The sequence below is a fragment of the Sapajus apella genome, unplaced genomic scaffold (assembly GCF_009761245.1).
Source record: "Sapajus apella isolate SASKATOON/1434 unplaced genomic scaffold, GSC_monkey_1.0 scaffold1, whole genome shotgun sequence".
Lineage (NCBI taxonomy): Eukaryota > Metazoa > Chordata > Mammalia > Primates > Cebidae > Sapajus > Sapajus apella.
The window spans coordinates 12,758,490-12,785,800 of record NW_022436941.1 but is presented as its reverse complement, the minus strand read 5'-3'; the positions used below and the strand labels follow the sequence as shown (position 1 = coordinate 12,785,800).

The window sequence follows — 27,311 nt, the reverse complement described above, 5'->3', positions numbered from 1 at the left end:
CTCAACTATACCAGAGCAGGACTGATACATTTTAGTCAAGAAGTTTTCAGCTGCGGTATTTCAGATTTCTTTTATCACCTTTAAAAGTTTAGGGTGTAGGTTTCCCTAATGGTCAAGGACAGGAGCTACAAAAAAGCTGAAGGGAGAAATTAAGCTAATGATTGTCAGACTGTTAGACTCTAAGGTTTTAATTCAGAAAAAATAAGGCATGATTTTGTTTCAGTATTGGAAACATGGTTTTCTTGTCATCAAATGGGCACAGACTGCAGGGTCATCCATACTAGGTCAAATATCTTTAGTACACATTCATAAAATCGTAGGACAATGGACAGAATTGGGAGGGACTATAAAGTACGTGTGCAATGAGACCCCCAAAGTGACCTTGTCTTGTAGCTAAATGAACTTGAAGTAGTTCAGCTTTCATCCCTGGGTTATATCTATCATTGTCGAGACTGTATGTTTTATTTGAAAATCAACTCCTTTCACTGCTTTGTGACTCTAGTACCCTGAGGAACTTGGTTTCTCTAATTAAAGAACAGGACAGAATTGTAGTGGCACTTGCTGTCCCGCTGAGCCTTTTTTTATATTGTGGTGCTCCCTGGGTTACAGTCAATAACTGAGAAGGAACTGAGAAGAGGAAATTCAAGTACAGAGAGCTTTCGGGGCAGCAATAACAACTAAACTGTTGAACGTTGTCTGCGGTTCTAGATAAAAGTTGTTGTTCTCAGTGTGTGCAGACCACATAGCACCGGTTCTACAGCTCAGCAATACTATGTGGTTATGAGTATTCCAAGGAAGAAAACCTCCACTTCATCAATTTATTCTCACTTTTTACATTTCCCAGTCAGTTTGATATTCTAGTGAATATTCCCTTTCATGTAAAAGAGTCAAAAAGGAAAACCACATCTTGAGCCAGGAGCCAAGTTTGATGCTTTAATTTTTAGTAATTTTTCCATAAGCATTTAATGTCCTTAGTGAAATTAACTGTCAAACATTGCTTCTAATGAAGCTGATGGAAAATTTTACATTTTCTCAGGGAAAAACAGCTTGAGATTCTTGCCTGTACAAAACCATTTTTTGTTTCCAGACACATACTAGATGAAAGCAATTGATCAATTAAAGAATTGACTCATTTAATTGCAGCTATATAATATTCAACTTACAGATAATATTGTGAAGTCACGTGCTCACATGATTCATTGCCAAGAATCAATCACTTTCTCAGAAGTTCTACTTATAAACATAAAGATTCTAAAGTATTAATATCAGTAACACTATTAATTAACACCATGCAACTCAGCAGTTTTCAAAACATTCACCCACATACTCCTTTACTTTTAAAACAGAAAACACATGTTTATAAGAGATCATGTCCATTTCACATTAAACCTAGACATTTCTTCTGTAAATGTCTAAATTAACTCTGCCATAAGAAAGCTGCAGTTTTTAAAAATATAGTATTTTATGGGAAAACAATGCATATCACAGAAAATATCCCACTTGGCTGTTTTCTGTAATTTCTCCTGTACAGCGTGCAAAGCGATTTCATGCTATTGTAAACATCTTTTCTCCTCTTATGATAATTTTCCTTTTCTCTACTTCAGCTGTTTTATCATTTGTAAGTTGTTTTAAGGCCAGCTCTTGTACTTTGCTGTACCTGTATCCCATGTAATTTCACTGCTTTCAGGGCAGAGTGGGGTTTGTAAAGGAGAAGAATATTCTTTGGGAAAGTTAATTTAATTAGGTTTTCCTTACTACACCAAAAACCCTTAAGGTGAATTAAGTACCTTAGTGCTTCAATACCTCAATTTTCCAGTTCTTGAACACATGCCTGTGCTTTTTGATCCCAGATAAGTCACAGATGGCCAATAGCTGTTAATTTTCTTCCAGAAGACAGCTTCAGTCAAGTTCAAAGGGAGTGCTGGACACAGGAAAAGCAAAGTATCTTGGTCGATTACAAAGTTATTGCCCTTCATTATTTTTGTAATTATGTGAGAAGAATTCTTTCTCACCACTTGTAAATTCTATCCTCTCTGGTTTCTGTGCTCTTCCACACACGTCACTTCTCACAGATGTTTGCTGATGATATTATACCAACAACTGCAGAGGTGGGGCTGAGAAGCTGAAATTGCTTCATATATAGCTTTGGTCCTTCGGGCGCTTTCTGTCCCCAGGGGGAATTGGACTGGAAAACAGCTTCCTGCCAGGCACTTCTAGGTGTGACACTGTAATTCCCTCTCTGTTCTCAGGGTGTGATTTGAGATTGTAAGACCCAAAAGGAGATCTGGCTTCACCAGAGCTGGCTTTACCAGATCTCCTTGGTCTACGTTTTCTCTTTGCATGATCTGCTTGAGCTCTCAGTTTTGTTCTTTGCTATGCTCAGCCAGTAATATGAAAACTTGTTTATTGAATGATAGGTTCTTTCCTTCTCAAAAATCTTGATTATCAACTTCATTGATGTTTACTGGGTAAAAAGATGCAGCAGCATTACTCAAAGGAAAGAACCTGCAAGTAGAACCTTGTTAATCTCAGAAATGGGTTGGGGTTTTTTATTGACATTTGAATATGGCACATAGCATAATGCTCTATGAAAACAGGTTTGGTAATAGACATTGATTCTTTTTTTTTTTTTTTTTTTTCAAGATAGCAAGATCTTATTTGCCTAGGCCATTCTATCAATTTCCTGGACCTTTTTTTCTGTCCATATATACTACATAAAAGGACCTGATTCCAGTCTTCCCTGGTGAAAGCTGCCTGCCAAAAAGTCTCGCTGTTTCTGATACTGGAACCTTACACTTGAGGAGTCTTTGGTCCCACTCCAGATTCCGATGACATACCCACCCCATTGCTCTTCAGTTCTTATGGTCAAGGAGCAGCATAATATGGGGTCAGGGAAGGGGCAATCAGACAAGGAATCAAAAAACCTGGCTCTGAGTTCTGCCTCTTGCAGCTTTATATTAATGAATTTTGAAAAATTATTTCATTTTTGCTGTTTCTACTTTTCTATCTTCAAAATGCTGGACAGTTTGTCCTCTAAGAGGGCATACAATTCTGTGTCATCCAAGATTTGACTCTAATTCATGCTGAGTTGTCAAGTCCATGTCTTCAAGACTTCATGGTCAGAGATTAGACACTGCTTTCACTTGCTTTAAAATAGGTTTATAGAATGTGAAATGCCCTGGCCAAGTGTGGTGATTCACACCTGTAATCCCATTACTTTGAGAGGGCAAGGCAGGCAGATCACTTGAGGTCAAGAGTTTGAGACCAGCCTGGGCAACATGGTGAAACCCTGTCTCTACCAAAAAATATAAAAATTAGCTGGGCGTGGTGGGGGGCACCTGTAGTCACAGAGAAAGACTCTGTGCAAAAAAAAATATGTATATAGAATCTAAAATGCCCACTTATCAAAACTCCACACAATGTAAAACACTAGGTAAGACACTGAGGCATGCACAGCATAGTGACAGAAGGCAAAGTCTAGAGATAGACCTCAGAGATTTAAATTGTGACTCACTGTTTCACTTTGGCCAAGATACTTAAACCTTTCTCTATCTCAGTATTTGCATCTAAAAATAGGATTTATAATGCTTCTACTTCATCAGCTTGTTACAAAAATGAAATGAGTCTGGGCGCAGTGGCTCACACCTGTAATCCTAGCACTTTGGGAGGCCAAGGCAGGTGGATCTCCTGAGGTCAGGAGTTTGAGACCAGCCTGTCCAAACATGGTGAAACCCCCATCTCTACTATAAATACAAAAAAATTTAGCTGGGGGTAATGGCGGGTGCCTGTAGTCCCAGCTACTCAGGAGGCTGAGGCAGGATAATCACTTCAACCCGGGAGGCGGAGGTTGCAGTGAGCTGAGATCATGCCACTACACCCCAGCCTGGGCAATAAGAACAAAACTCTATCTCAAAAAAAAAAGAAAAAAGAAAGAAAGAAGTACATATAACGTTCTCAGAATGATGCCTGGCACATTAGAGGTGGCCAATAACTGTAGCATCTCTCTGGAACGCTCCCAGCAATGGCCTGTTTACCTCATGCAGGGGAGGGAAGCGCACCATATTTTACAGCAAAACATGACAAGTTTTTGACAACCCTACTATTAGAAAGTTCTATCTTATTACTGGAATTCACCCCAAGTGTAAGGCTATCTCTTCATCTGATATTAATTTGTAGTTTCTCTTCAATAAACACATACAGGCATCCTGGAAAGAAGAACATCTATTGGCAAATGCCACTTCTATCTCTAATGACTATATATCCTACAGAGGGAAAGGACTGAGAGTTGGCTCCAACTATCAGCAAATTCTTCCCCTATAGTGAGTCAGGTTGTTTGCTGAATTGCGGGGATTTCATTTTCTTTTTATTATAAATCCCAAACCTATTGGGTTTCAAGAGTAACTAAAATATATTTGTATAGCATTTTGCAACATAAAATAAGGTGAGTCGGGACTCAAACGAGAGGGCTACTGCAAAGAACTAAAAGGTGTTAGCTTTGATTTCCAAGCTCTGACTCTCTTGGTCATCAAGCATCCACCAGTGGTCATGTGGGGTCGGGCTCTGGGTCAAGGTTAGGGTGAGTCCTAAGGGTTTGTGTTTCAACTAGCTCCCCAAAACTTTATCAAGTTAAATTAAAAAAAGCTACGCCTTGCATTTGTAATTGTTTTTTATTCAAGGCATTTGTAAGAAAAGTTCATCTGATCCATTCTTTTCACTTAAGATGATTCAACAGAATGGTCACAATAACCAGAGCAATTCAGGATCCTCTGAGGAGAGATACCAAGGGGAAAGAGCAATATCTGGCTCCAAGTGCCCTTAGCTGGCTTCATCAAATCTTCCCTTTATTCCCTAGGTTCTCTAGAGATATCATGGCAGCTTATACAATAAATGGCATCACACTTCATCAGCACACTTCAATGCTAAATTTTTAAAACCAAGTTATCACATCGCCTTTCTAGGTTACCTTGAAGTAACTTTAAAAAACCTAATGGTGCTATTGATTAGCGCAGACTCATGTTGTCATTGGAAAGAAAAATCAACGTCTGAAATAAAAAGACCGTGGTGCAAGTTCATTTAGCTGTCTACTCACTGTACAACAAGGATTAGGTCCACCTGAACTCTCTGGCAGCTCAACCTTCTCGTCTACATAGAGAGTTGCGAACACAGATGAGTTAGGTTCCATCAATGGGTAGTGGCTGCTGAACGTGTGGCTAAAGGGTTGTGAATCCAGGGGAGCGACACAGGGTGAAAGAATCCCCAAATCAAGGGCTTGCCATTGACTGAAAAGGAACATGTACGACAAATATTTGACATCCTTAGACTTTAAAATATTCTGCTGAGGGTATTACAAATACAAAACATTTAAAATTGACTTTTAAAGACAAGTTGTATCCAAATTCTATCACCATTATAAGTCTCATTATTATTGATTGGCTATTAGAAGAGAAATGCAAGGAAGAACCTATCTACAACTTCTGTATTCAAACCAAATTCTCTTTTATGTCCTCGGTAAAGAGCATTTTCTTAGTGGGCCACTGAAGACAAAACCCCTTTGTTATACAGGCTAAGAGAAGGAGGCTGGGATGGACAGAGTAGAGTTCAGACAAAGTGGGAGGAAGCTCTGCCCCGGCAGGCTCAAGAGAGAGCTGCTGTGAGGAGCAAGAGGCAGTGCCTTGGAGTGCTCCCTGCATCATTACATGCAGGCAGCCGCTGACTTTGCCTAGGCACCGGGCCAGCTCTGGCAGGAGATTGAATCAAGGCTATTTGCATGCCTGTTTTCAGGCCATTAAGTTAAGTTTTGTCTACCCATCCAAAGTGAGGAGGAGATCAATGCAATCATGCAGAAAACTTAATTTCTACAAAGAAGAAAGGAAACTTCATGCTTTCAATAAAGTACAAATTTTATTTTCTGTAAAGTGTGACAACTCCCATTTTATTCTATGTAAAGTTTCAACTCTTCACTAAAACATTGAAGTATCCTTAGAAAAGGTGCTTAGAAAAGATACTTAGTGTTTTAGTGAAGAATTAAAACTTTCTCTTATGTGTTTTAAGAGTAATGACAAAACCAGAAAGACATAACTCCCACACAGCATGCATGGTACCGGGTACTGTCATTTCTATGTTATGTCCTTGGATACCCACAGTAGTCCTAGGACATGAATCTAAAGCTTAGAAATGTCATGGGCCAGGCAACTGGGTAATTGCCACCGTTTAAAGTATGTGGAAATACCCAGAAATTTCAAACAGTGCTGGCAACTTTGTGCTGATGATCGTCTATGAATAGTTCCCTGGTTCTTTCTAATTCTCATTGACTGGAATAATGCAAGCCATTCAGCAATATGATACGAATAGATATTTCCTTTTCAAAACATTGCACAAATACATGATTTCCTCCCTCTTTCCACCCAGTAGGAGAAGTAGGAAAAGAGCACAGTAATAGGAATTTACCTCCAAGCTATAAAGCCTTCCTATCCTTTCAGTAATTACCAAAGAGAGTTCCCAGTTACTAAGGAGACCATAACAGACTGCATTAGATTCAAATACAACATTTGGGTTGCCTGACTAGTGAATGTCAAACAGCAAGGAAAATATTATTGTTGCTGAAATCATTTGATGTCTATGACTAATAAAAAAAACATGTTGGCAAATTGCATTATTTGAAATGCCTAAAGGGCTTGGTTAAAGCCATGAATTAATAGCATACAGAGTTCTTTCTGGAGAAAAGAAAAAAAAAAGATGAAGATGTTGAACTATTTTAAAATGTGCCTGAGTAATCAAAAGTTCTCAATAAAAACCTTAGACAACCAATCTAGGTCTTTTATCCAATTTTTAATTTAAATTTCGTTTTCCTCTCTTTTATAGCTAAATAATAAAGTTTGTACATTTTGAGCCACATTATTCTTGAATTCTAAGGGACCCACAGGTTTTCTTGGCCTTCTTATCCAACTTCTCACAAATACCAGAATTATCTTTAAAGTGTACCAGCTGTACCAACCCTGGAGGCTTTGAGAGCTGAGATGTCCATTCACTTATGTGCTGTGCCCCTGGGGAGCTGGAGAAAGCCAGAAGTGGAAAGAGTTGAGGGAGGTCGAACTTCCAATGACCTCTCAACCCAGGTCCCACAGGTCACTGGGGGCCTGCCTGAAGATGTCCATCCAGTCCCTGCTTCATCTTTCCCAGAGCAGAAGGTGATTGCCAGGATGCATCCTATCCTGTTCTGGATGCAGCTCTGGTGGTTGGAGGTGCTTTCTCATATTGTGCCAGCATCTGCCTCCTCGTGGTTTCTACCCATTGTTCTTCATGGTATCTTGAGAACAACATTGTTGGACTCAGCTTCCTGTCCTCTTGAATAGTCCCTTAGGTAACTAAAGTCAACTGCCATGACTGCCTTGAATATGTAATGTCTTCTCCAAACGACATAGTCTTAATTTCTTTCTCAGATAATAAGGTAAATATACAGGGACAGAACATACAGTCACCATAAGAGACAGCAAAGTGGTCTGGTAATTGAATATTTTTTTAAAAGGAGTTAAAATTTGTACCTAGAAAGCTGAAATTATTAACTGATATTGAGAAACCCTGTGTCTGTCCACTGAGTTCCCGCATTCTAGCCATCAAGTTATTCCATCAAAATGAAAATGTAGCTTGGTAAGCCTTTTCCTTAGTGACAGACAGCATGCCAGCTCCTAGTGACTGTTCACTAATTCTCACCTCACTGCATTTATTTTTTCTTGTGTTTATTTGCTGTCAATGCATACTTTCAGAAAAGTTTCTAGAAAAAAATAAATATCTGCACATGAAGAGTTGTGACATGATTTGAGAATTTGAATACCATTTATTAAGAATTAAGGGAGGGGCAATGTACAGAAGCTAAATCTTCAGTTGTTTTCCCCCCAATATCTTATAATGAAAAATTGCAAACATAAAAAAAGTTGAAATAATTATATAGTAAACACCATATAACTCAACAACTAGATACTACAGGGAACATTTTGCTATCTTTGGTTTATCGTGTATCTATGGTTTCTCTATCAAACTGTCTTATTTACGCATTTCAGTGCAACTTGCTCTCACCAGCACACCTAGTCCTTAATATTTCGGCATGCATATCATTGTTAGTTCTTTCTGGACACTTTCTAGCACTCGCTTCACAATCTGTCTTGCCTGATTTTCCCTCATTCTCTCCACTTTTCCAATTTTCATTTCTGCCCTCTTCTTCCTACTCTATTTCTCCAAAGTTCTAAATGGTAAAAAGAAAGTGCAGGAATTTGAGCATGAAACAGTTTTGAGTAGAAAAGGCCAATGGTGACCATCCAGGGCCTCACAATGTGTTGTCACCGCAGGCCCGGGATAGATGAGGTCCTCATGGACAGGCTGACCCAAACCAACAATACAAGAGACGGAAGTATATGTTAATGTGCCAGCTTAATAATCGAGAAACACAGCTGCCCAGCTGTCAAATACCCAGACATATTTCTTGGTCAGCTCAGTCTCTCCTGAACTAATCTATATGACAAGCCAAATTATGAAGCCTTTTAGTAAATAGAGGCTCAGAAGAGGGGAATTAGAAGGTCTTCATGGCTTGGAGGCAGAGCCATTATCAGCCTGTGTTTCAACAGCTGGCCAGCACTGTGCCTGACACCCAGAGTGGATGCCTCCTAATAATTAGTACTACCTCTTTACAAGTACTGCCATGAAACCAGGCATCTGGGTTGTGGCTCAGGGCACCTGTCACCTGGATTGTGCTGGCTGAACCCTGCCAAATTCTACCCTCCAACTCCCTGTAAAGAAGTTCCATGACTACCATTCCCCTTTGACAAACATATTTCTTTTAGCCGTGTTTATGCCATTAACTAAGCTTTAGTGAAGTCCTGATCTTCTTGTTTTGGGTCTGGAAGATAACCTGATCTGGATGCTCTCTCAAAAGTTTAGCTCTCATAAATCCTCTGGGCGACGTATATAGTTGTACTGGCGCAAAGCAAAAAGTGAAATGAAGGGTTTTGAAATGAGAGGCCTGTTTCTATTTAAGTCCATTTTTGATAAATTGATTTTACTGGCGTTACTCTCAAAGAGAAGAGTGGTTTCCTGTTTTCTGAGTATACTGCCATCAGAGGCCTTCCCTAGTGGCAAAAACCATCCCTTTCCTATCTCAAGATTTACCTCTGATAAGAAATGTTAGTAGATTATTTTCTGGGCTTCCTAATTAGCAGCCCACAAAGATTTGGCAAGGTGAGCTTTTCAATGGAAAGGTAGCTACACGAAAGTGCAAATGCAGCACTTTTCACAACAGACAGCTTCTCTGAAGTTGCAGATAAACCCAATTTTAACGAATTAAATCTACTTTGAAACCCTAAAAGGAACTTTCAAGTCATGAATTCCCGAGATGAATCTTTGGTTATGTAACAAGTTCCTAATGCAGTTCTCCCAAAGATTTAGATCTCATAAATCAAATTATTTTATAGCAAAGCATTCCTGTTCACTACTGCTTAAAAGCCATTCTTACGCTTGAAACTTTCTTGACATTTTCCCCATATGGATCCCATGTTCAATATTGGAACACATCAGCATTTGGTGGTGGCATCACACACTTTAGAGTTTGTTTGAAAGCAAACCATTATAGTATTGGGGAGTAATGACTTAGAATCAAGGCCCTGACTATTTCACGAGTCTACTTACAGATTGGGAAAAAACTCCTGATACTAGTAGGCATTAGCACCTCAGTGGTAAATGCCAACTGGCAACTAGAGTTCTTCTCTAACTGCCTCTTTTATAAGCAACAGGGTTCTGACCCAGATAAAAACTCTTCAAGAGGGTAAAAGTACTATGATGTAGACAGCGGGCTTTTTTTGTTGGGGATCCAAATGCTCTGACAGGAGCACGTACACTGTTTCACAAACTCAAACAGAACTCAGTCTAGATAAACAGGGAGCGTTTCATCTAAGCAGACTTCAAAGGCAGTGTTGGTTCAGACATCATTAATTCCTTTTATTCCTTTGATGTGTCTGTCCCTCATGATGGAAACTGCTATTATTATTATTTTTTAAAGAAACTAAAGCACAAAAAGAAAGTGAAAAAGCTACAAACTGATTTGGCAACAACTAAGCAAGAGGCTGCCATCACAGTCCTGGAACTCAATGAGAAGATAAAGACTCTGTGTGAAGGAAAGCCAGCCCCTAGAGGTCAGTATTACCACGTGACAGATCTACACTGGCCTGTCCACTGGGTGACGTATGTAGTTGCATTGTCCATGAAACAAAAATCGAGGCCATAGGCCTGGCCTGACCTTTGTGTGGCACCAATAGAGACAGCACATGAACTACTAACTCCAGGCTGGATTCACATTCACCTGGAGAGGGGCAGGGAATGAATAAGCGGTTTGCTTGTAAAGGGAAAGTCTTTGAGGCTGAAGAGCTGGACTGAAATAGATCTGAGAAGTGTCACCAGACAAGCTGGTGGTAGTAAGGGGAGGGCAGGGCCTAAGAAGGAAGGCAGGCACCTGAAGGGACTGGGCTCTGGAGCAAGACGGAGCTGTCTGAAAGCACAGGCTGGCAGAGCAGGGCATGGGGAAGAAAAGAGAATCTTTAAAACAAAACAAAACAAAACAAAACAAAAAAAATAGGCAAATCAACCAGAAACAAGCAGGACAGTCTGGCACGAGATGAAATCTGGGTAGTTCAGAAAATTGTTAATAGCCATATTGGTTTTGATTTTTTAAAAAAGACTTCTCCAACTAAGAAACTGTAAACACACCATTAGGCAACAAACAAACAATAAAAAAACCCAAGTCTCAGACTGTTAGTTTAGTAAGAATACTAGTTAACATGTAATACAGTACTAGGGGCCATGTGTTTTGCTAAGCATTCCATGTCTACTTAACCCTCAGAATAAATTCTGAGGTAAGTACATTTACAAATTCCCTCAAATTAAGCAGAGGCTTAGAGATATTCATTACCTTGCCACAGGTTAGACCTACGCAAGCAACACTTGGATAGTCAGTCTCTAGAGCAGCAGCTGACTGTACCCCAGTGTGCCTTTTCCAGCTTTGGGAGACTCAGGACATTTCCTCTGCTATGTCCCAGTAATATCAATCTTCATTCCTGCCTGGTGAATCTCTTGCAAAGCTGTGGTTCCCTGGGAAAAATGTCTTCCTTTGATGTCTGCCACTCTTGCAAAGCCAGGAACATGTTATTGTTCTTACTCTGGCTTTCTTTATTACTCATAAGCAATTCTGGAAAAAGGAGCAATGTGGAATCAAATGGAGGAGGGGGAAGCAAGTGATGTGGTAGTTTCAGAAAAGGGGACACTCCCAGCACCCTGACTACATGGTAAAGCTTTTCATATGAATTTGGTTTTCACTTTCAGCTTTGAATAGTGCTTTCCCAGGATTCAAATAGCATGTAACACTGTGAACTTGAAACAGTGTTTTTCCTTTCAATAAAACAACATAAAGGCAGTTTGCAAATTTGCTTTACCAACATTGAAACCTAAAAGAATAAAATCCATTAGAGAATATTGTCTATTTAAAAGTCCTTATTCTGAGGCATCACCCAGATTTGCCGCTGGTTTCATTAGAAGAAACTGACAGTGATTGTAGAGCACATTGGAGAAAGTTCCCCAGCTCACTTAAGAGAAGCTTTCAACTTTGCAACTGCATTTTAAACCCGGTGCAAAAAAAGTATAATTGCAAGATATCTAATTCTTGTTAGTTTCATTTTTTCAATGTTATTTACTGTCTAATGACAATTTGTCTCTTGGATATTTTGATAAGGCAAAATTTAAGTAATACTGCGGGCCTAGGATCCAAACGACTTGGGGGAGAGAAGAGAACATTAAATCCTACCCTTTTTTGCCCATTTATTCTCTTTATTTTTTTTTTAACTACCTGTATAGAAAAACACAGATATTTATGAACAGATATAAATTTAAAATGAAAATAAAGCCAGTCACTGTAAGATCCATTATGGATCAAAACAGTGATTCTCTTTAGGCTTGTATGTTGCTTCTTATATTTAGTGGAGAAACTGAGTCAGCTGACTGACATGTAGCACTAAGATCCTAAATCAAATACTTGCACATTCTTGCTTTTTCATAGGCCCCTTGCAGCCTCACCCAAATTCAATAGTCTGGAAGATTGTCAAGGCCATTGTGGCCCCCGCATAATATGAACTGGCATTCTCAGAAAGCTTGGTCACCTTGGCCTCTCAATTCACTTCAGAATAAAGTCTGAAAGATGTCCAGCAACTTTAACACACAATGACCCCTATGTAACCACAGAACAATTAGGGCTGCCCCACCCACACACACATAGTTCTGGACCTAGAACACCACCACTCCCCTGATTATCTTGTAAAATGTTTGTTTTGGGTTCTCAGACCTCTGTTTGCAAATGACAGATGCTCCGGTCATAATAGCTTAAGGAGAAAGGGTGATTTATTGGCTCATGTAAACAAACCAAGAGACAGCATTGCACTAGCCTTAGAGTCAGATGGATTCCAGTCTAAAGTACCATCAGAAAACTCTGTGTCACTCATCTCTGCTTCTCTCTGCATTGAGACTTCATTCTCTCAGGCTAGAAGTCTGAAGAGAATGAAAATGTGGCCACAGGCAGCTATGGGCTGCCCTCCTTATCATGTCATCTCCAGGGAAGAAAGAAAGCATTTTTCCACTAGCTCTAGTTGGAAAAAGTGCAAGAAAGAACTCAGTCCTGGCTTAGGTTGGGTACCCATCTGTCGATATGAACCAGTCTTTGTGGCCAGGGCTGAGGAAATAAGGTTGGACAAACTGTGGTCATGTCGCCACCACTGGGTGGCAGGACAGAGAGAAGTAAAGGTGAGGAAGGAGCATGCTCCAGCTGGCAGCTCCCACCAAAAGCACGGAGCTGGATTAGGAGAAACCCACTTTCTTAAAGGGATATCTCATTACTGGAAAGGAGTGATAGGCAAAACCAATATCTCCTAGCCAGCTGTGGTGATGCATGCCTGTAATCCCAGCTACTTGGGAGGCAGAGGCATGAGAATTGCTTGAACCTGGGAGACAGAGAGGTTGCAGTGAGCTGAGATCGTGCCACTGCACTCCAACCTTGGTGAAAGAGCAAGAATCTATCTTAAAAAATAAAATGAAATAAAATAAATTTAAAAAAAACAACAACAACCTCTCCAATATACCCTCAGCAGCTAGTGTTCAAGTTAAAACATAGCATAGGCCAGGTGCAGTGGTCCACACCTGTAATCCCAGCACTTTGGGAGGCCAAGGTGGGTGGATCACCTGAGGTCAGGAGTTCCAGACCAGCCTGGCTAACATGGAGAAACCCTGTCTCTACTAAAAATACAAAAATTAGCTGAAAATGGTGGTTGGCTCCTGTAATCCCAGCTACTCTGGAGGCTGAGGCAGGAGAATCGCTGAAACCTGGGAGGCAGAGGTTGCAGTGAGCTGAGATCTCACCACTGCACACTGGCCTGGTCGACAAAGTGAGACTCCATCTCAAAAATTAAAAAAATAAAATAAAATACAAACACACACACACACACACACACACACACACACACACATAGTACCATACTTAATGAGCCACCCATCCCATGGGTATTTGTACTTAAAAGTGTATTCTTCTCAATGAACAAAAGACCTTCATGATCTAAGAAATAAATCTCCAGTGGTATAATTTCAGATCCCATAATAAATAGGGAACTTACCACTTTGGAAAAGGAGTTCCCTCCTAGCCGTTAGTAAGTGATACATGGTAACCTACTCTGAAGGCTTGCTTTGTTGTAATAATTATATAGTCAGAAGGAAAAAAAGTGTTGATTCTAAGTGACATTTGTTATGCAGATTAATATTAAGCTATTTCTCTGTTACAGTTACAAGCTGATGCTTACAGTTCTAACAAGCAGATTAATGAAATGTTTCCAAATAAATTAGGACTCCTTTTTACCTCTGTGTGGTTTTTCCTTGTTTGATTCATTTTCTAAGCAGTCTATAGGTCATTCAGATCTGCCATTCAGGTCTTCTGATCAGAGGGATCAGAGGGATGTTCCAGAATATTAGGAATATTTTTAGGCATATTCATATTTGAATTAATGAAACAGTGTGCTACCAAACTTCTTTCTTTTTAAAAATATAAACACAGTAAACTATTTCATTAGCAGTGTGCTTAAATTACCTCCAAGGAAATAAACGATTTGAGTCAATGGAAAGTTTAGCTGAAAAGAAAAGCACCTTTATTACAAAACTGGCAGGGCAGGAAACTTACTTACAGCCTGAGTGTTGTTTGTTGATTTTACTTTGTTCAAATAATCACAACCCAAGGCGGATTCCTTCCGTCATTTCCACACCTGAAATGCTTACAGCTCTGTTTATCAGAACTCAGTAAAACATCTATTGTACACCTTCAAAGCTTGAGTCCACCTTTTGGCAAACTTCAGTATGCGGGAACCTAAGGTTAAATTTTAGAACAATCCTGTGGCCAAGTGTGGTGGCTCACGCCTGTAATCCCAGCACTTTGGGAGGCCGAGGCGGGATTATCACCTGAGGTCAGGAGTTTGAGACTGGCCAAGATGATGAAACCCCATCTCGACTAAAAATACAAAAATTAGCCGGGTGTGGTGGTGGTCGCCTGCAATCCCAGCTACTCAGGAGGCTGACGCAGGAGAATTGCTTGAACCTGGGAGGTGGAGTTTGCAGTGAGCCAACACCGAGCCATTGTACTCCAGCCTGGACGACAGAGCAAAATTCCATCTCTCTCTTTCTCTCTCTCTCTCTCTCTCACACACACACACACACACAGACACACACACACACACACACACACACACAGAAAACAATCCTTGTTTCCTTTGGCTTAGGACAGTTCCTTTGCAAAAGAGCTTATTAACTGTGTCCTGTTGTTGGTGCATTAGCAGTTACTTGGTCTGATGACAGTGCCTGCCTTTGACCAGAATATCAGGACCTTGGTTTATAGATTTCAAGCTAGTATACTCAAGGCAATGTATCTTTCTGATTCTTTTCCTTTTAGTTTCTTTTTTGCTCTCTCTCTTAATACACACAGCTACCAAATAAGGTGTCTAGCCTACACATGCATGTCCCCATTATCCCAATGAAAGTCCTGGCAACTCTAAAGTCATCTCTTTGTTTTTTTCCCATTAAGGAGAAGGACTTACAAAAAGAACTTACCCGGTAGCGCTGGTACATCCCAGGGTAGGCTTATCCAATACTCAATGTCTGAATCGAGCCAGCTATACTTTTGAAGGGAAGCTTGTAATAGGATTGACATTTTAGTGATTTTCAGTGACACATAACTTTTTAAATACTACACAACTTATCCCATTTAAGTATCAGAATACTGCTGTCCTATATTCTTGAGAAAGTCTGGAAATGTACTTATTTGCCAGCACCCCAGAGCCAACTCTCATCAATATTTTTAAGTGTGTCTTTTATCATGATGCCCACCCCCAGGCACTCAGCTCAAACCTGCTCTTTCTTGCAGTATTCTTTTTACCTTCCCAAAATTCCTCAGGATCAAAGTTCCCACAGCAACTAGGTATTAGGAAAAGAGGGATTTGGAGTTGATAAAAATATTCTGGAATTAGATATAGCAATAGTTGCATGGTATTTTTAACATAGTAAAGCCATTGAACTATACATTTTAAAATGCAAATTTTAAATGTAAAATTTACATGGTAAATTGTATGTTATGTGAACTTTATCTCCATTAGAAAATAAAAAACAGTGATTAAAGCAATCCTCACTAACATGTACCAAGAACCCTGCCAAGTGTAAGTATACTTTAAAGAAAGTGCATTGGACCTAAATAAAGTCTTGAGATAGCAGCATTCCAAGCATTTAGAGCCAGGTCATCTTAATATTTATTAGAGTAAAACTAGGCTTGAATAGTCGTCCACTTGTGTGTAGGTCTGTTGAACAATGCCACCTTTTCCTCTTTTATTCCTCCCAGCCTAACTCTTTCAAAGCTGTTATTCCCCAGACTAGCAACCAATTATTTGACCAAGAGTTCTACAGGTAATCTTCTTTCTCCACTGAACACAGATATTTATTTTACCAGTCTACCTAGGGTTTTCTAAAAAAGAGTCTGGTCCTGGAATTTCACTGTTTCAGCTGCTGGGACTTCGTCAAAAACCACTGCTCACCATCATCGGACTGCATGGAGCTCAGTCCAATGTGTAGTCAAAAGCACAAGCAGTGCTTCTGCACTCTGCTCCCTCCCTCCTACTGTGTCAAGGTTGCTGTGGCCTTGACAGAAAATGACAAGTACTTAACGAAAACAAAAGGTAGAGATGTCTTCCCGACAGGAATCATTATCCCACCATTTGCAGGAAGGAATTTACTTTTACAGCACTACCACTGAATTTTCAGTTACAGAAGCTACTCCAAGGTGGAATATTTTACATTTGGACCAATGCACACCAGGAATTAACAGCAGGAAAAAAATAAAAAAGCATAGGACAGATTAACTAAAGGTGTACTTTCTAAATATGACAAATTCCTAAGGAGTTTAAATATTTGTCTCATAGAAATAGCACATATTTAACTTTTTGATCTCTAGATCTCATTCAGAGACTGCCTGTTAGTTATCTCTTCCTTTGTCCACTGAAAGTATTTTCCTGAAATAGAGCCACTATACCCCCAAACCAAAGTCTTCTTCCTGATTTCAGAAGTTCCCACACGGATAAGCATCTGTTTTAGGAGTCCCTGCAGAGCTTAGAGACTTATTGCACAAAAGATCCCAAGAAATGTTACTTCTTCCAGCTGGAGGCTGTGGCCTAATTCAGTATGTACAAATTTAATGTGATTATAATTTTCAAAATGTCATTTTATAGACTTAAATAGAACTGAGGTAAAAACTAAGCATTGATCAGAGGAGTAAGTCCCACAGACTTACAAGTTGGTTGCAAGTGACAGAAACCAAAAGTTTAAGCAGGAAAGGGATGTGTGAGCCCCTCAGGCTGGTAAGGAGGCTGAACCGCAGGGTTTCTAGACCTCTCCCTTGCCCACTCCTTGCCTATTGACCCCACGTGGACTACTGTAGGCACAGAAAGGGAAAACGTCCCTTGGCTGCCCAGGCTTAACAGTCTACAGTGAACATTTATTGTTTCTGCTCGGAACCACTTCCCCCTTCTTTCGGGAGCAGAGGCAGGATTTCCCTTTGAGCAAGTAAGTGCCCCTCTCCCATTCTGAGTCTTATGGGACTGTCAGTCAAGCTGTCGCTTTTCCACTTGTCCCAGGGGAAGGGTTGTGATAGGGGAAGGGTTGTGATAGTTGAGCCAATCACACTTGCTCTTTTCTAGGAACTAGAATCTTGAGCTGATTTGAGGAAAGGAGGGCAGAAGAGTAGAGCTGATGCATCCTTGGAGATTGGTGCCTGACCTCTGATGAAACTGTGTATTTATTTTTGGGACCTATGTCCCTAAGGTTGCCTTTATGAGGTCTGGTTGATAAGGTTTTCCTTAAATACTGAGAACTGGCTGGGCACGGTGGCTCACCCCTGTAATCCCAGCACTTTGGGAGACTGAGGCAGGTGGATCACCTGAGGTCAGGAGCTCGAGTCCAGCCTGACCAATATGGTGAAACTGTGTCTCTACTAAAAATACAAAAACCAGCATGGTGGCAGACTCCTGTAGTCCTAGCTACTTGAGAGGCAGAGGTTGCAGTGAGCCAAGATCATGCCACTGTACTCCAGCCTATGCGACAAAAAGAAACTCTGTCTCAAAGGAAAAAAAAAAGAAAGAAAGCTACTTTATGCCATTACCGTAAATTATTTTTCCTTAGGTAGTCGGCACTGGCTTATAATACTTGCAATCAAAGAACATTAATTCACACCCAACTCCAGGTAACAGAGCTTCCTTCTCACAGTCTACAAAGAAATCTCAGAGAAGGAATTTGATTGCCCCTGCTTATATCACTTTCTTACTCTGTAGATCAATTACTGCAGCCAAGGCAATGGGATATTATCCTGGACCACACTTGAGTCACGTGGCAGAGGTCAAGGGCTAGGGAGTGTTATCAGATAAAAGAAGATGGAGAAACTTTCCGGAGAGAAGACGAAACACACCTGTCACTGTGCCCTCTAATCTGCTTTAGTTAAACCTTATAAACTTGGAGAAGAGAACATTTCCCTGTTTTATTTGTCAGGAATGTACAAGATTTCTCTTCTTTTTTCTCCCTATCATTTTTACACTGCTTATTTAGGTCCTTCCTTTGCCAGCGGTCTGGAAATCCATTTATTTTGTAATTAACAAAAGGCAAAAAGATCTGTGCAATTTTTGGTTGGGGTCCAGTGTTTTCTAACTACACCAGCTGTGGGAATTCAATGATGTCAAGGTCTCCTCCCTCCTTTGTTTATAAGACTAATTTTGGAATTATACTATTATCAGGAAATGGTGTTCCCTTCCTTCTGTCCATCCCTTAGGAACGGTACTTTTTGTTTGTTTGTTTTTTTTAAAAAAAAAGTCTTCTTGCTTCTCTATCCAGAGAGGTTGGATGAAGGGCAGGCATTAGCTAAATGTCAGACAAGGCACAAGAGAACTGGAGCTTGATCAATTTGAAAAGTTTCCTACTTAACTACAGAGACTGCTCTGATTACCTGACGGGCTTGTACTGTTTGGGAATGCTGCTAAATAGCTCAGACTGGAGCTGGGGAGGAAGACACTTCCTTTCAGGATATTTGCAGAACAGTCTTGGGCACTCCTTTGTCAAACATCAGCAGATGGTCATCAATTTGTCAACATAAGCTGAATTGGAGACTTTGGGATTGCAAACAATTGTCAGCCAGCTGTCAACAGTGGAGCAGCTGTCCCTGGTATAAACCTCTTACTGACAAAGTAGAAAAGATGAATCGTGTTCCCTCCCTTAGCGCCCGAGAAACCTCACTATTATTCTATTTAGTAATTCAGTGTTTCCTAATTGGAGGTTAAGGATAGAGATTAGCTACATTGGTCATATGAATAAATTTGGAGAAAAGAGTAGATACTTCTAGGGAGCTTGAGCTCATCAAATCAAATTTAGAAAAATTCAGATGAACAAAACCAAATCCTGCTGGCTGGACAAGCAGGAGACTTCTGTTGGAAGGCACAGGATTTATTTCTGGCCAGTGGGATAGTGTTATAGGTATCTAATATGTATATTAGACATACACCTCTATGTGCATTATGCTAATCTATGTGCATATGGCAGTTTAGTATGGTGTTCTAAAGATACACTGGCTTGGATCAGATTACCCTACTATGCCTCTAAATTCCTCCATCAAATAAAGCCACAATTTGATATTTGCCAAAGAACATATAATCAAAAAGAAAAAATGTAAGAGGAACAACATTAATTGTTCTTTAGTTACCTAGTATGCAGTTGGATCCCAGAAAAGTGTATTATTAACTCAGGCAAGCATAAGAAATAGGTCTGGCAAGACCGAAAATGTTACTGCTCTTCTGCAGGTGCTTTCCTTCATCCCAGAAACTATGGCTATAAATGCCCCCTGACTCCCCAGTTTTCCACTAAGACCTGGAAGTCCTGCCATGCCAAGCTGTAATCTCAATCTGGGTACACTGATAGAGCATCTGCTCCATAAAGATGGTTAAGAGATGTTCCAGGGGCTAATTTTTTCCATGGCTTTCCTGGTGAGTAAGGAAGGAGCCCTGTTCCTATTCTAGAGAACTTTGAATAGAACTCGACAAACAAAGGAAGGAGGGGCCCTCAGCCACAGACTGAACTTGTATTATTACACAGCTGACCCTTGAACTACATAGGTTTGAATTGTGCTTGTCCACTTACACCCAGATTTCCTTCTGCCTCTGCCACTCCTGAGATGACAAGACCAGCCCATCCTCTTCCTCCTCCTCTTCGGTCTGCTCAACGCGAAGATGCTGAGGATGTAGATCTTGGATCCATTTTTCTACTTAGTGGATACTAAATATGTTTTCTCTTCATTATAATTTTCTGAATAACATTTTCTTTTCTCTAGTTTACTATTTATAAGAATACAGTATATAATACATATAACATATAATGTTTGTGTTAACCAACTGTATGTTATCATTAAAGCGACTAGTCAACAGCAGGCTATTAGTAGTTAAGTTTTGGGGGAGTCAAAAGTTCTGTGTGAATTTTTAACTGTGCAGCAGGTCATCAACCTTAACCCCTGTGTTGTTCAAGGGTCAACTGTAAATTGATTGATTGTAACTCAAAAAGGTAGATTGCTGAGGCCAAGGAAATGAAAGGACGCAAAGAGAGATGGCAAGATCAATACATGTATTCTTCAGGAATGAAAGAAAACAAGAATTGTTACCAGTCCTCAAAGGCAGAACAAGTACTTACAAGACAGATCAAGGGGATAAAACTTAGCTCCACAGAATTTCTATGTTATAATCTTTATTATCTTAACTCTTAAAAAAGCCAGGTGTGATGGCTCATGCCTGTAATCCCAGCACTTTGGGAGGCCACGGCAGGTGGATCACTTGAGGTCGAGAGTTTGAGACCAGCCTAGTCAACATGGGGAAACCCTGTCGCTACCAAAAAATAAAAATTTAGCTGGGTGTGGTGGTGCATGCCTGTAATCCCAGCTACTCTGGAGGCTGAGGCACAAGGATCTCTTGAACCCAGGAGGCAGGATATCTGACCAAAAAATCTGCAAATTTCTAAGGCAATAGGATGGCAAAATTTTTTTTATCACACTAAGCTGTCTATAATAGGATTCTGAATTCAGGGAAATATGTTATCCTCTAAACTGACTCACAATACGTCAACCTATTTGATAAACAATGCCTTTCAGTCCCTTTATCCCGGCTGACCAGAGTAACAATTTTGATGGCTCTTCAGAGTAAATAGGTTTCTGTAACATTGGATGAGTGCCAAAACCTCTGAAAAATTTCTGACAAAAAGTAGTTAATTTTCAATATACTTTTATTTCATTTTTGTAAGATATGCCACACCTGACACCATTCATTTTCATTTTAAATTATGTATAACATTAATTAATTCACAATTTTTATTTACTATTTTTGAAGATTAACAAGCTTTTAACGTGAGAACTCCTTTAAAATATGTATTTTTAATTTTCAAATTTTAATACCTTATATATCCATAGTGATCATATTATTAGAACTAAAAGTCAGGACATCACTTGACATAAGTTCTGACATATAAATTTTCATTCATACTCAAAGATATTTGAAATCAGGACCATGCTCCAGAATACTAGATCTATTATCACAATACTTCTAATTCAAATAGGATTGCATGAGAGAATGGAAATGCCATGTTTATTTAACTGTTCTCATTTATCGACGTTAGCCACTAAGTGTCATGCGGTAATAGAAGCAAAAGTTATTATTGAGTATACTAACTTTTAATAGAATGTACTTAAATCCATGAATCTGAGATTGTCAAAGAAACTGAGGGAAATACACAGCTGACTATTCTGAATGTGAGAATCGGTGCTTAATTTTATTCATTGTAGCAGAAGAAAAGAAAGTGTTTAAACCAGACCTTATATAATCCATCTAGCTCGATGCTATAAACAAAATTTCCAGATACAAGGGGCTAATCTTTTCTTTATCATAGCCATAACTTTTCCTTGTAAGTCCCAAGAGAGAGTCAATAATTGAATTTCAGAAAATATGACCTTCTTTTGAGGTTGTTTTTGATCTGAAGCCAAAGGGAGGTAATTTATTTAACAGAAGCTGTGGGTTCTAAACAAAGATACATATGTGGAAATAATGGCAAACAAAATAAATTACCTTAATTTATTCATCAATAAAGCAGTACCAAGATGCTAATAATTCATTTCAGAATAAATGCTTATGAGAATGAAAACTGGTTTGAGGTTTTCTTTTTATCTTCCCCATGAGCACATGCTGCTGAACACCTTTATTTATATTATATAAGAAAGCTTCCATCCTTTGAAAATGTTCCTGAAGAAAACGGATAAATCTACTAAATTCTCTATCTCCTCAATTATATTACCTTTCCTTTTGGTTAATCTAAGGCAATAAATAAGTAAATATTCTAATTTCTTTTAAATGACTAATTTCACATGTATTTTTTTCTTTTTTTTTTTTTTTTTTTTTTTTTGGAGTGCACCACCTCAGCTCACTGCAACCTCTGCCTCCCAGGTTCAAGTTATTCTCCTGCCTCAGCCTTCTCAGTGGCTAGGATTACAGGTGCCTGACACCACGCTGTGCTAATTTTGGTATTTTTAGTAGAGACAGGGCTTCACCACATTGGCCAGGCTGGTCTTGAACTGCTGGCCTCAGGTGATCTGCCCAACTTGGCCTCCCAAAATGCTGGTATTACAGGCGTGAGCCACCACGCCCGGCCCACATATATATTTCTGTCTTGGTTAAATTTTATTTGTATTACTTCTGGATTTATTACATGAATCCATTATAGTAAACACTCTTTGAAAATTACGTGCTTATGAAAATTAAGCAAGAGTGAAAAAAATCTTGACTGAACTTCAAATCAAGGAAGGGGAAAACAAAATAAATAAATATACTAGAGAATTAAAATCCACATGAAATGAGCAAAATCCGAACCTAATTGAAATGTGAGGCTGGATGCAGTGGCTTACCCCTGTAATCCCCAGATTCTGGGAGGCCAAGGTGGCCGGATCACCAAAGGCCAGGTGCTTGAGACCAGCCTGACCAACACGGTGAAACCCCATCTCTACTAAAAATACAAAATTAGCCAGGCATGGTGGTGCATGCCTGTAATCTCAGCTACCTGGGAGGCTAAGGCAGGAGAATCGCTTGAACTCGGGGAGGTGGAGGTTGCAGTGAGCTGAGATAGCAGCATTGCACTTCAGCCTGGGCAACAAGAGTGAAACCCTATCACAAAAAAAGAAAAAAAGAAAACTGATAATAGTAGCTCCAGCCATTATGCAACTACAGGGAATCTTTTTAAGGCATCGCACTGCTCAGTACCTGCAGGCGTCACATTATTTCTTCTTTCTAGATTGCTCTAAGCCTTACTCCCACCCCATCTGCTTTGCCTTCAGATCTTTCTTCAAGGAAGTCTTTTGTGACTGTCTACCTCCCACCCTTTTCCTGGCCTTTCCATGAGTTATATACCCATAAACCTTGTGTATATGACAATCAGAATATCTATTATTGCTCTCTTTTTGCTTTTCATTTTTTATCAATTTACTGTAGGTTTCTTGAAGAGAAAGGAAGATGATGTCTTATTTCTCTTTGCATTCATGGCCGGTGTCAGTGCCTGACACTGGATGGTCATAAAATGTTGGATGGATGGATATTGAATAAACCTTAATGGAATTGTGTCTTTGTGTACTGTTGCTTAATATGTTTATTAATTGTGAAGTGACAAAGAGAATTTGCTTATGAAATGAAAACATGTAAAGGGACCTGAGTGGCAGATGTACCAGGGAACAGATTGTACTTTCAGATTGCCAGTGATATTCACGGGAGCCCTAGACAGCTGCTGGCTCCCAGGTTTAAGAAGATTATCAAATCCTGAGATTGGTTTGAAAGATTGAAACCGCTTTTGCAAAGATTATGAGAAAAATCTAGCATAGTTGACTCCATCTTGCTTTTAGTCTCATAGGCTGAACATTCTTGCTCATTCCTGGGTGTAGGCCAAGCTAATCATGGGAGGAATTTACTGTACAGTTTAACTCAAGCTTGTCCAACCCGTGGCCGGCAGGCTGCCTGCAGTGGCCTGGGATGGCTTTGAATGCGGCTCAACAAAAATTCAAAAATTTTCTTAAAACTATGAGTTTTTTTTGCAATTTTCTTTTTTTTTTTTTCTTTAGCTAATCAGCTATTGTTAGTGTTAGTGTATTTTATATGTGGCCCAAGACAATTCTTCCAGTGTGCCCCAGGGAAGCCAAAAGGTTGGACACCCCTGGTTTAACTTGAAAGCAAAGATGCTAATAGCCCCTCCCTAGAACTGATTGTGTCCTCATTCAAGGACTGAAACCATCTTTTTAAGACCAATGAAAAGCCACAAGATTAGGATTATGGATGGGACCTGCCTTTCTATAATCCCTTTCTGCTCAGAAGTCATGGGACTTAAAGTCACAAGACTTGTGACTATTCCAGTTGCCCCTGTAGATAATATCACTATTATAAAACCAATAATTGGTCTTTTGAGATGTTTTTCAGACTTTTGTATTCTTGCAAGCATCTGATCCCACCTGGATCCATGACTCATGACTCAGCCGGTACTAATACCCCCCACCTAGAGGCAGACTCAGCACACAAGGACCACTTTCCACACCTGTTTGATTTCACCCCCAACCAACCAGCAGCATCCATTCTCTAGCCACATGCCTACCAAATTATCCATAAAAACCCTAGCCTCTTGAGTTCTTGGGGAGACTCATTTGAGTACTAACTCTTCTGTGTGGCTAACCTAGCACTAATGAAACTCCTTCTTTACTGAAATACCACAGTCTCTGAATTGGCTTTGTGCAGTGGGCAGAAAGAACCCATCAGGTGACCACAATGTTAGACTGATTTTGACTTATCTCTAACTGCATTATGTTATGACTTTTCATTTCACTCTCTCAACTCATATAGATCTCTTATAATCTAAAGCTCAGTGTTCAAATCTGAGCTTTGTCACTAAACTGGCCAATCCTGTAAAACTGAACTGAACATTAATTCCAAAGTCCTTTCTATTGTATTCTTTAAATTGACTGGCCTCCCTACCCTGGCCAGTACCCTGACCAACACCTGCCCCCTATATTGGCATGCCTATTCCTTCAGCCACTTTGAACCTGTCCATTCTGCACACCCCTTTCTGAACTCTTCCTGACGTCCTCTGGCCATGCCGCTGGTCAACAGTTTTATAATTTTTTTTTGGATCCAATATTCAAGGTAATTTTTCTGGTTCTCACTGCATTCCTTAATTAATCAATATGCCCCTTGATGAATGTTTGCTTCTAGCTGTTTTAGATAATATCCTGCCCTGGTCCAGTCCTTAGCATTGTCTCCTATGTGGTCTGATGTTCCCACAAAACTGATCTGGTTCTCACAGAGACCAAGATCTCTTGGCCACACATGGTGGATCACACCTGTAATCCCAGCACTGTGGGAGGACAAGCTGGACGATGGCTTGAGCCCAAGGATTTGAGACCAGATTAGGTAACATAGTGAGACCCCATTTCTATAAAAAAATAAATAAATAAAATTAAAAAAAAAAGCTAGATGTGGTGGTGTCTGCTTGTAGTTTCAGCTATTCAGGAGGCTGAGGTGGAGGTGGGAGGATCACTTGAGCTGGGTGATCGAGGCTTCAGTGAGATGTGATTTTGTGACTTCCCCAGTTGTTCCTGTGGATAAGCATCAGTATTGTAAAACGTAAGATTGGTCTTTTGAGATGCCACTGCACTCCAGCCTGGCCAACAGAGTGAGAGTGAGAGACCCTGTCTCAAAAAAGAAAATGGCTTAGGAATTTAACCTTCAGTGGTCTGGCTCAAGTTCCCTGTTGCTTAGCTTCATCTAGATATCTAGAGCTTCATTATCTAATCTCTGGTCCTTCACAGACAGTCTCATAATTTTTTTTCTTTAACCGGCTCAGTGCTTTACACTTAAGGCAGTTTAATTATGTAGGAAGACAGTTTTGGGAACATCATTTTTATAGTCAAAAATTCTTCCATGGCTTCCCATTGTCTGTGAAATAAAATTTATATATTTCAGCCTGACATTCAGGGTCTTCTATGAACTAGCCTCAACATTTATTTCTAGATTTATTTCTTAAAACTTTCTCTGTTATACTCATGTTCCCTGTTTCCATCATTTGCCCAACAAAACATCAGGTGGAAGCTATCTATCTCTGTTCTCCACTGCTACCTGTTGGTTTAACTTTGTTTGCATGGTTATAGATCTCAGATGAGCATTTAATTTTGCTCAGCAAAGCAGCCATGAATTTTTCCCCATAGATTGCTTTCTCACTATTCTGTACCCTCACATTTCTCTTCAAACTTCTCTCCTCATCCCCTATATGTACACCCAGAAAAAATGACCTTGTTTGTTTGTTTGTTTGTTTGTTTTGACACAGAGTCTTGCTCTCTCACTCAAGCTGGAGTGCAGTGGTACAATGTCAGTTCACTGCAACCTCCACCTCCCGGGTTCAAGCAGTTCTCCTTGTCTCAGCCTCTGGAGTAGCTGGGATTACGGGCATCTGCCACTGCACCCAGCTAATTTTCATATTTTTTAGTAGAGACGGGGTTTTAGCATATTGGCCAGGCTGGTCTTGAATTCTTGACCTCAGGTGATCCACCTGCCTTGGCCTCCCAAAGTGCTGGAATTACAGGTATGTGCCACCGCACCTGGCAGAAAATGACCTTACTTATGACTCATTGAGAGTACACAAGCCATCCATGGGGGATTCTTATCCTTCCACTACCAAATCTAAATTCTTGCCTCTTCACTGTGTTCTCTTGATTGCTTTTCGTTAGAGTGGAAAAAGGGTCCCTCCTTCCATTCAAAGTCTCTCCTTCCACCTAGTGCTCCACACCCGTCATTCTCACCTTTCTGGTGATGTATGTATTTGCGTTATCTCATGCATGCATCATACACTCCTCTTTACTAGCTCATTACTATCTTCATAGGAACATGTTGGTATTTCACATCTCTGCAAAAACTTCCTTTGATGCCTCACTTCTCAGTCTCTTTGTTCCACTTTTACCTTAGAATAAGGTCAACATTTTGACAAGATTACCTCCACACACTATCTTCACTCTTCACCTCCCTCTCTTTTGCTGTTTAATCTACCACATTCCGATTCTTTCCATTCCCTCTTGATGATGGCATTCAACTAACAGTGCTCTTATGTATGCCGTTTGCTACCTTCTAGCTTATCTAACAACTTTTCTCCATTTCTTCCCATTGGGCCACAAGCTCTTTGAGGGTATGTATCACATACCCTCAGCATATTTGTATCTTTCCACAGTACCCAGTATTGTTGCCTTGCATAAAGATGGGCAGAAAACTTTGGGTTTTTAGCAGAGTACTCTGAACAAGAACAGAAATGAAAGATGTTGTGCAAATTACTAAGCCTAAAAGAAGCCAAGAGGCTATAAAGAATGTTGGTTGCAATAATCATTATTTGAAGATTAAAGTGCTTATGTCATAATTAAGTTGTAAATGATCTGATGCTATCATATGCTTCAAGCAGTGGAGAAAGCCCTAAAATTAGAGACTAAACATCATAGAAACATACGATTTCAAAAGAAAATGTAGACAATCCTGAGATAAGTAAGGTGCTGTTGTTTGTTGTTTCGTTTTGTTACCATGTAATTCTGATTACATGAGAAAGATTAACTCCTGGATAGAATAGGCAGA

The 27,311-nt window shown here is 39.9% G+C and overlaps 1 protein-coding gene across 1 annotated transcript in view; it reads left to right on the top strand.

Annotated features, from left to right (window-relative positions):
* Positions 1–27,311, top strand: part of CCDC192 (coiled-coil domain containing 192) — a 205,126-nt gene that overhangs the window by 134,340 nt on the left and 43,475 nt on the right. The window contains 1 exon segment of the mRNA XM_032262830.1: positions 10,046–10,178. Within this exon segment, the coding sequence (XP_032118721.1) occupies positions 10,046–10,178 (133 nt within the window).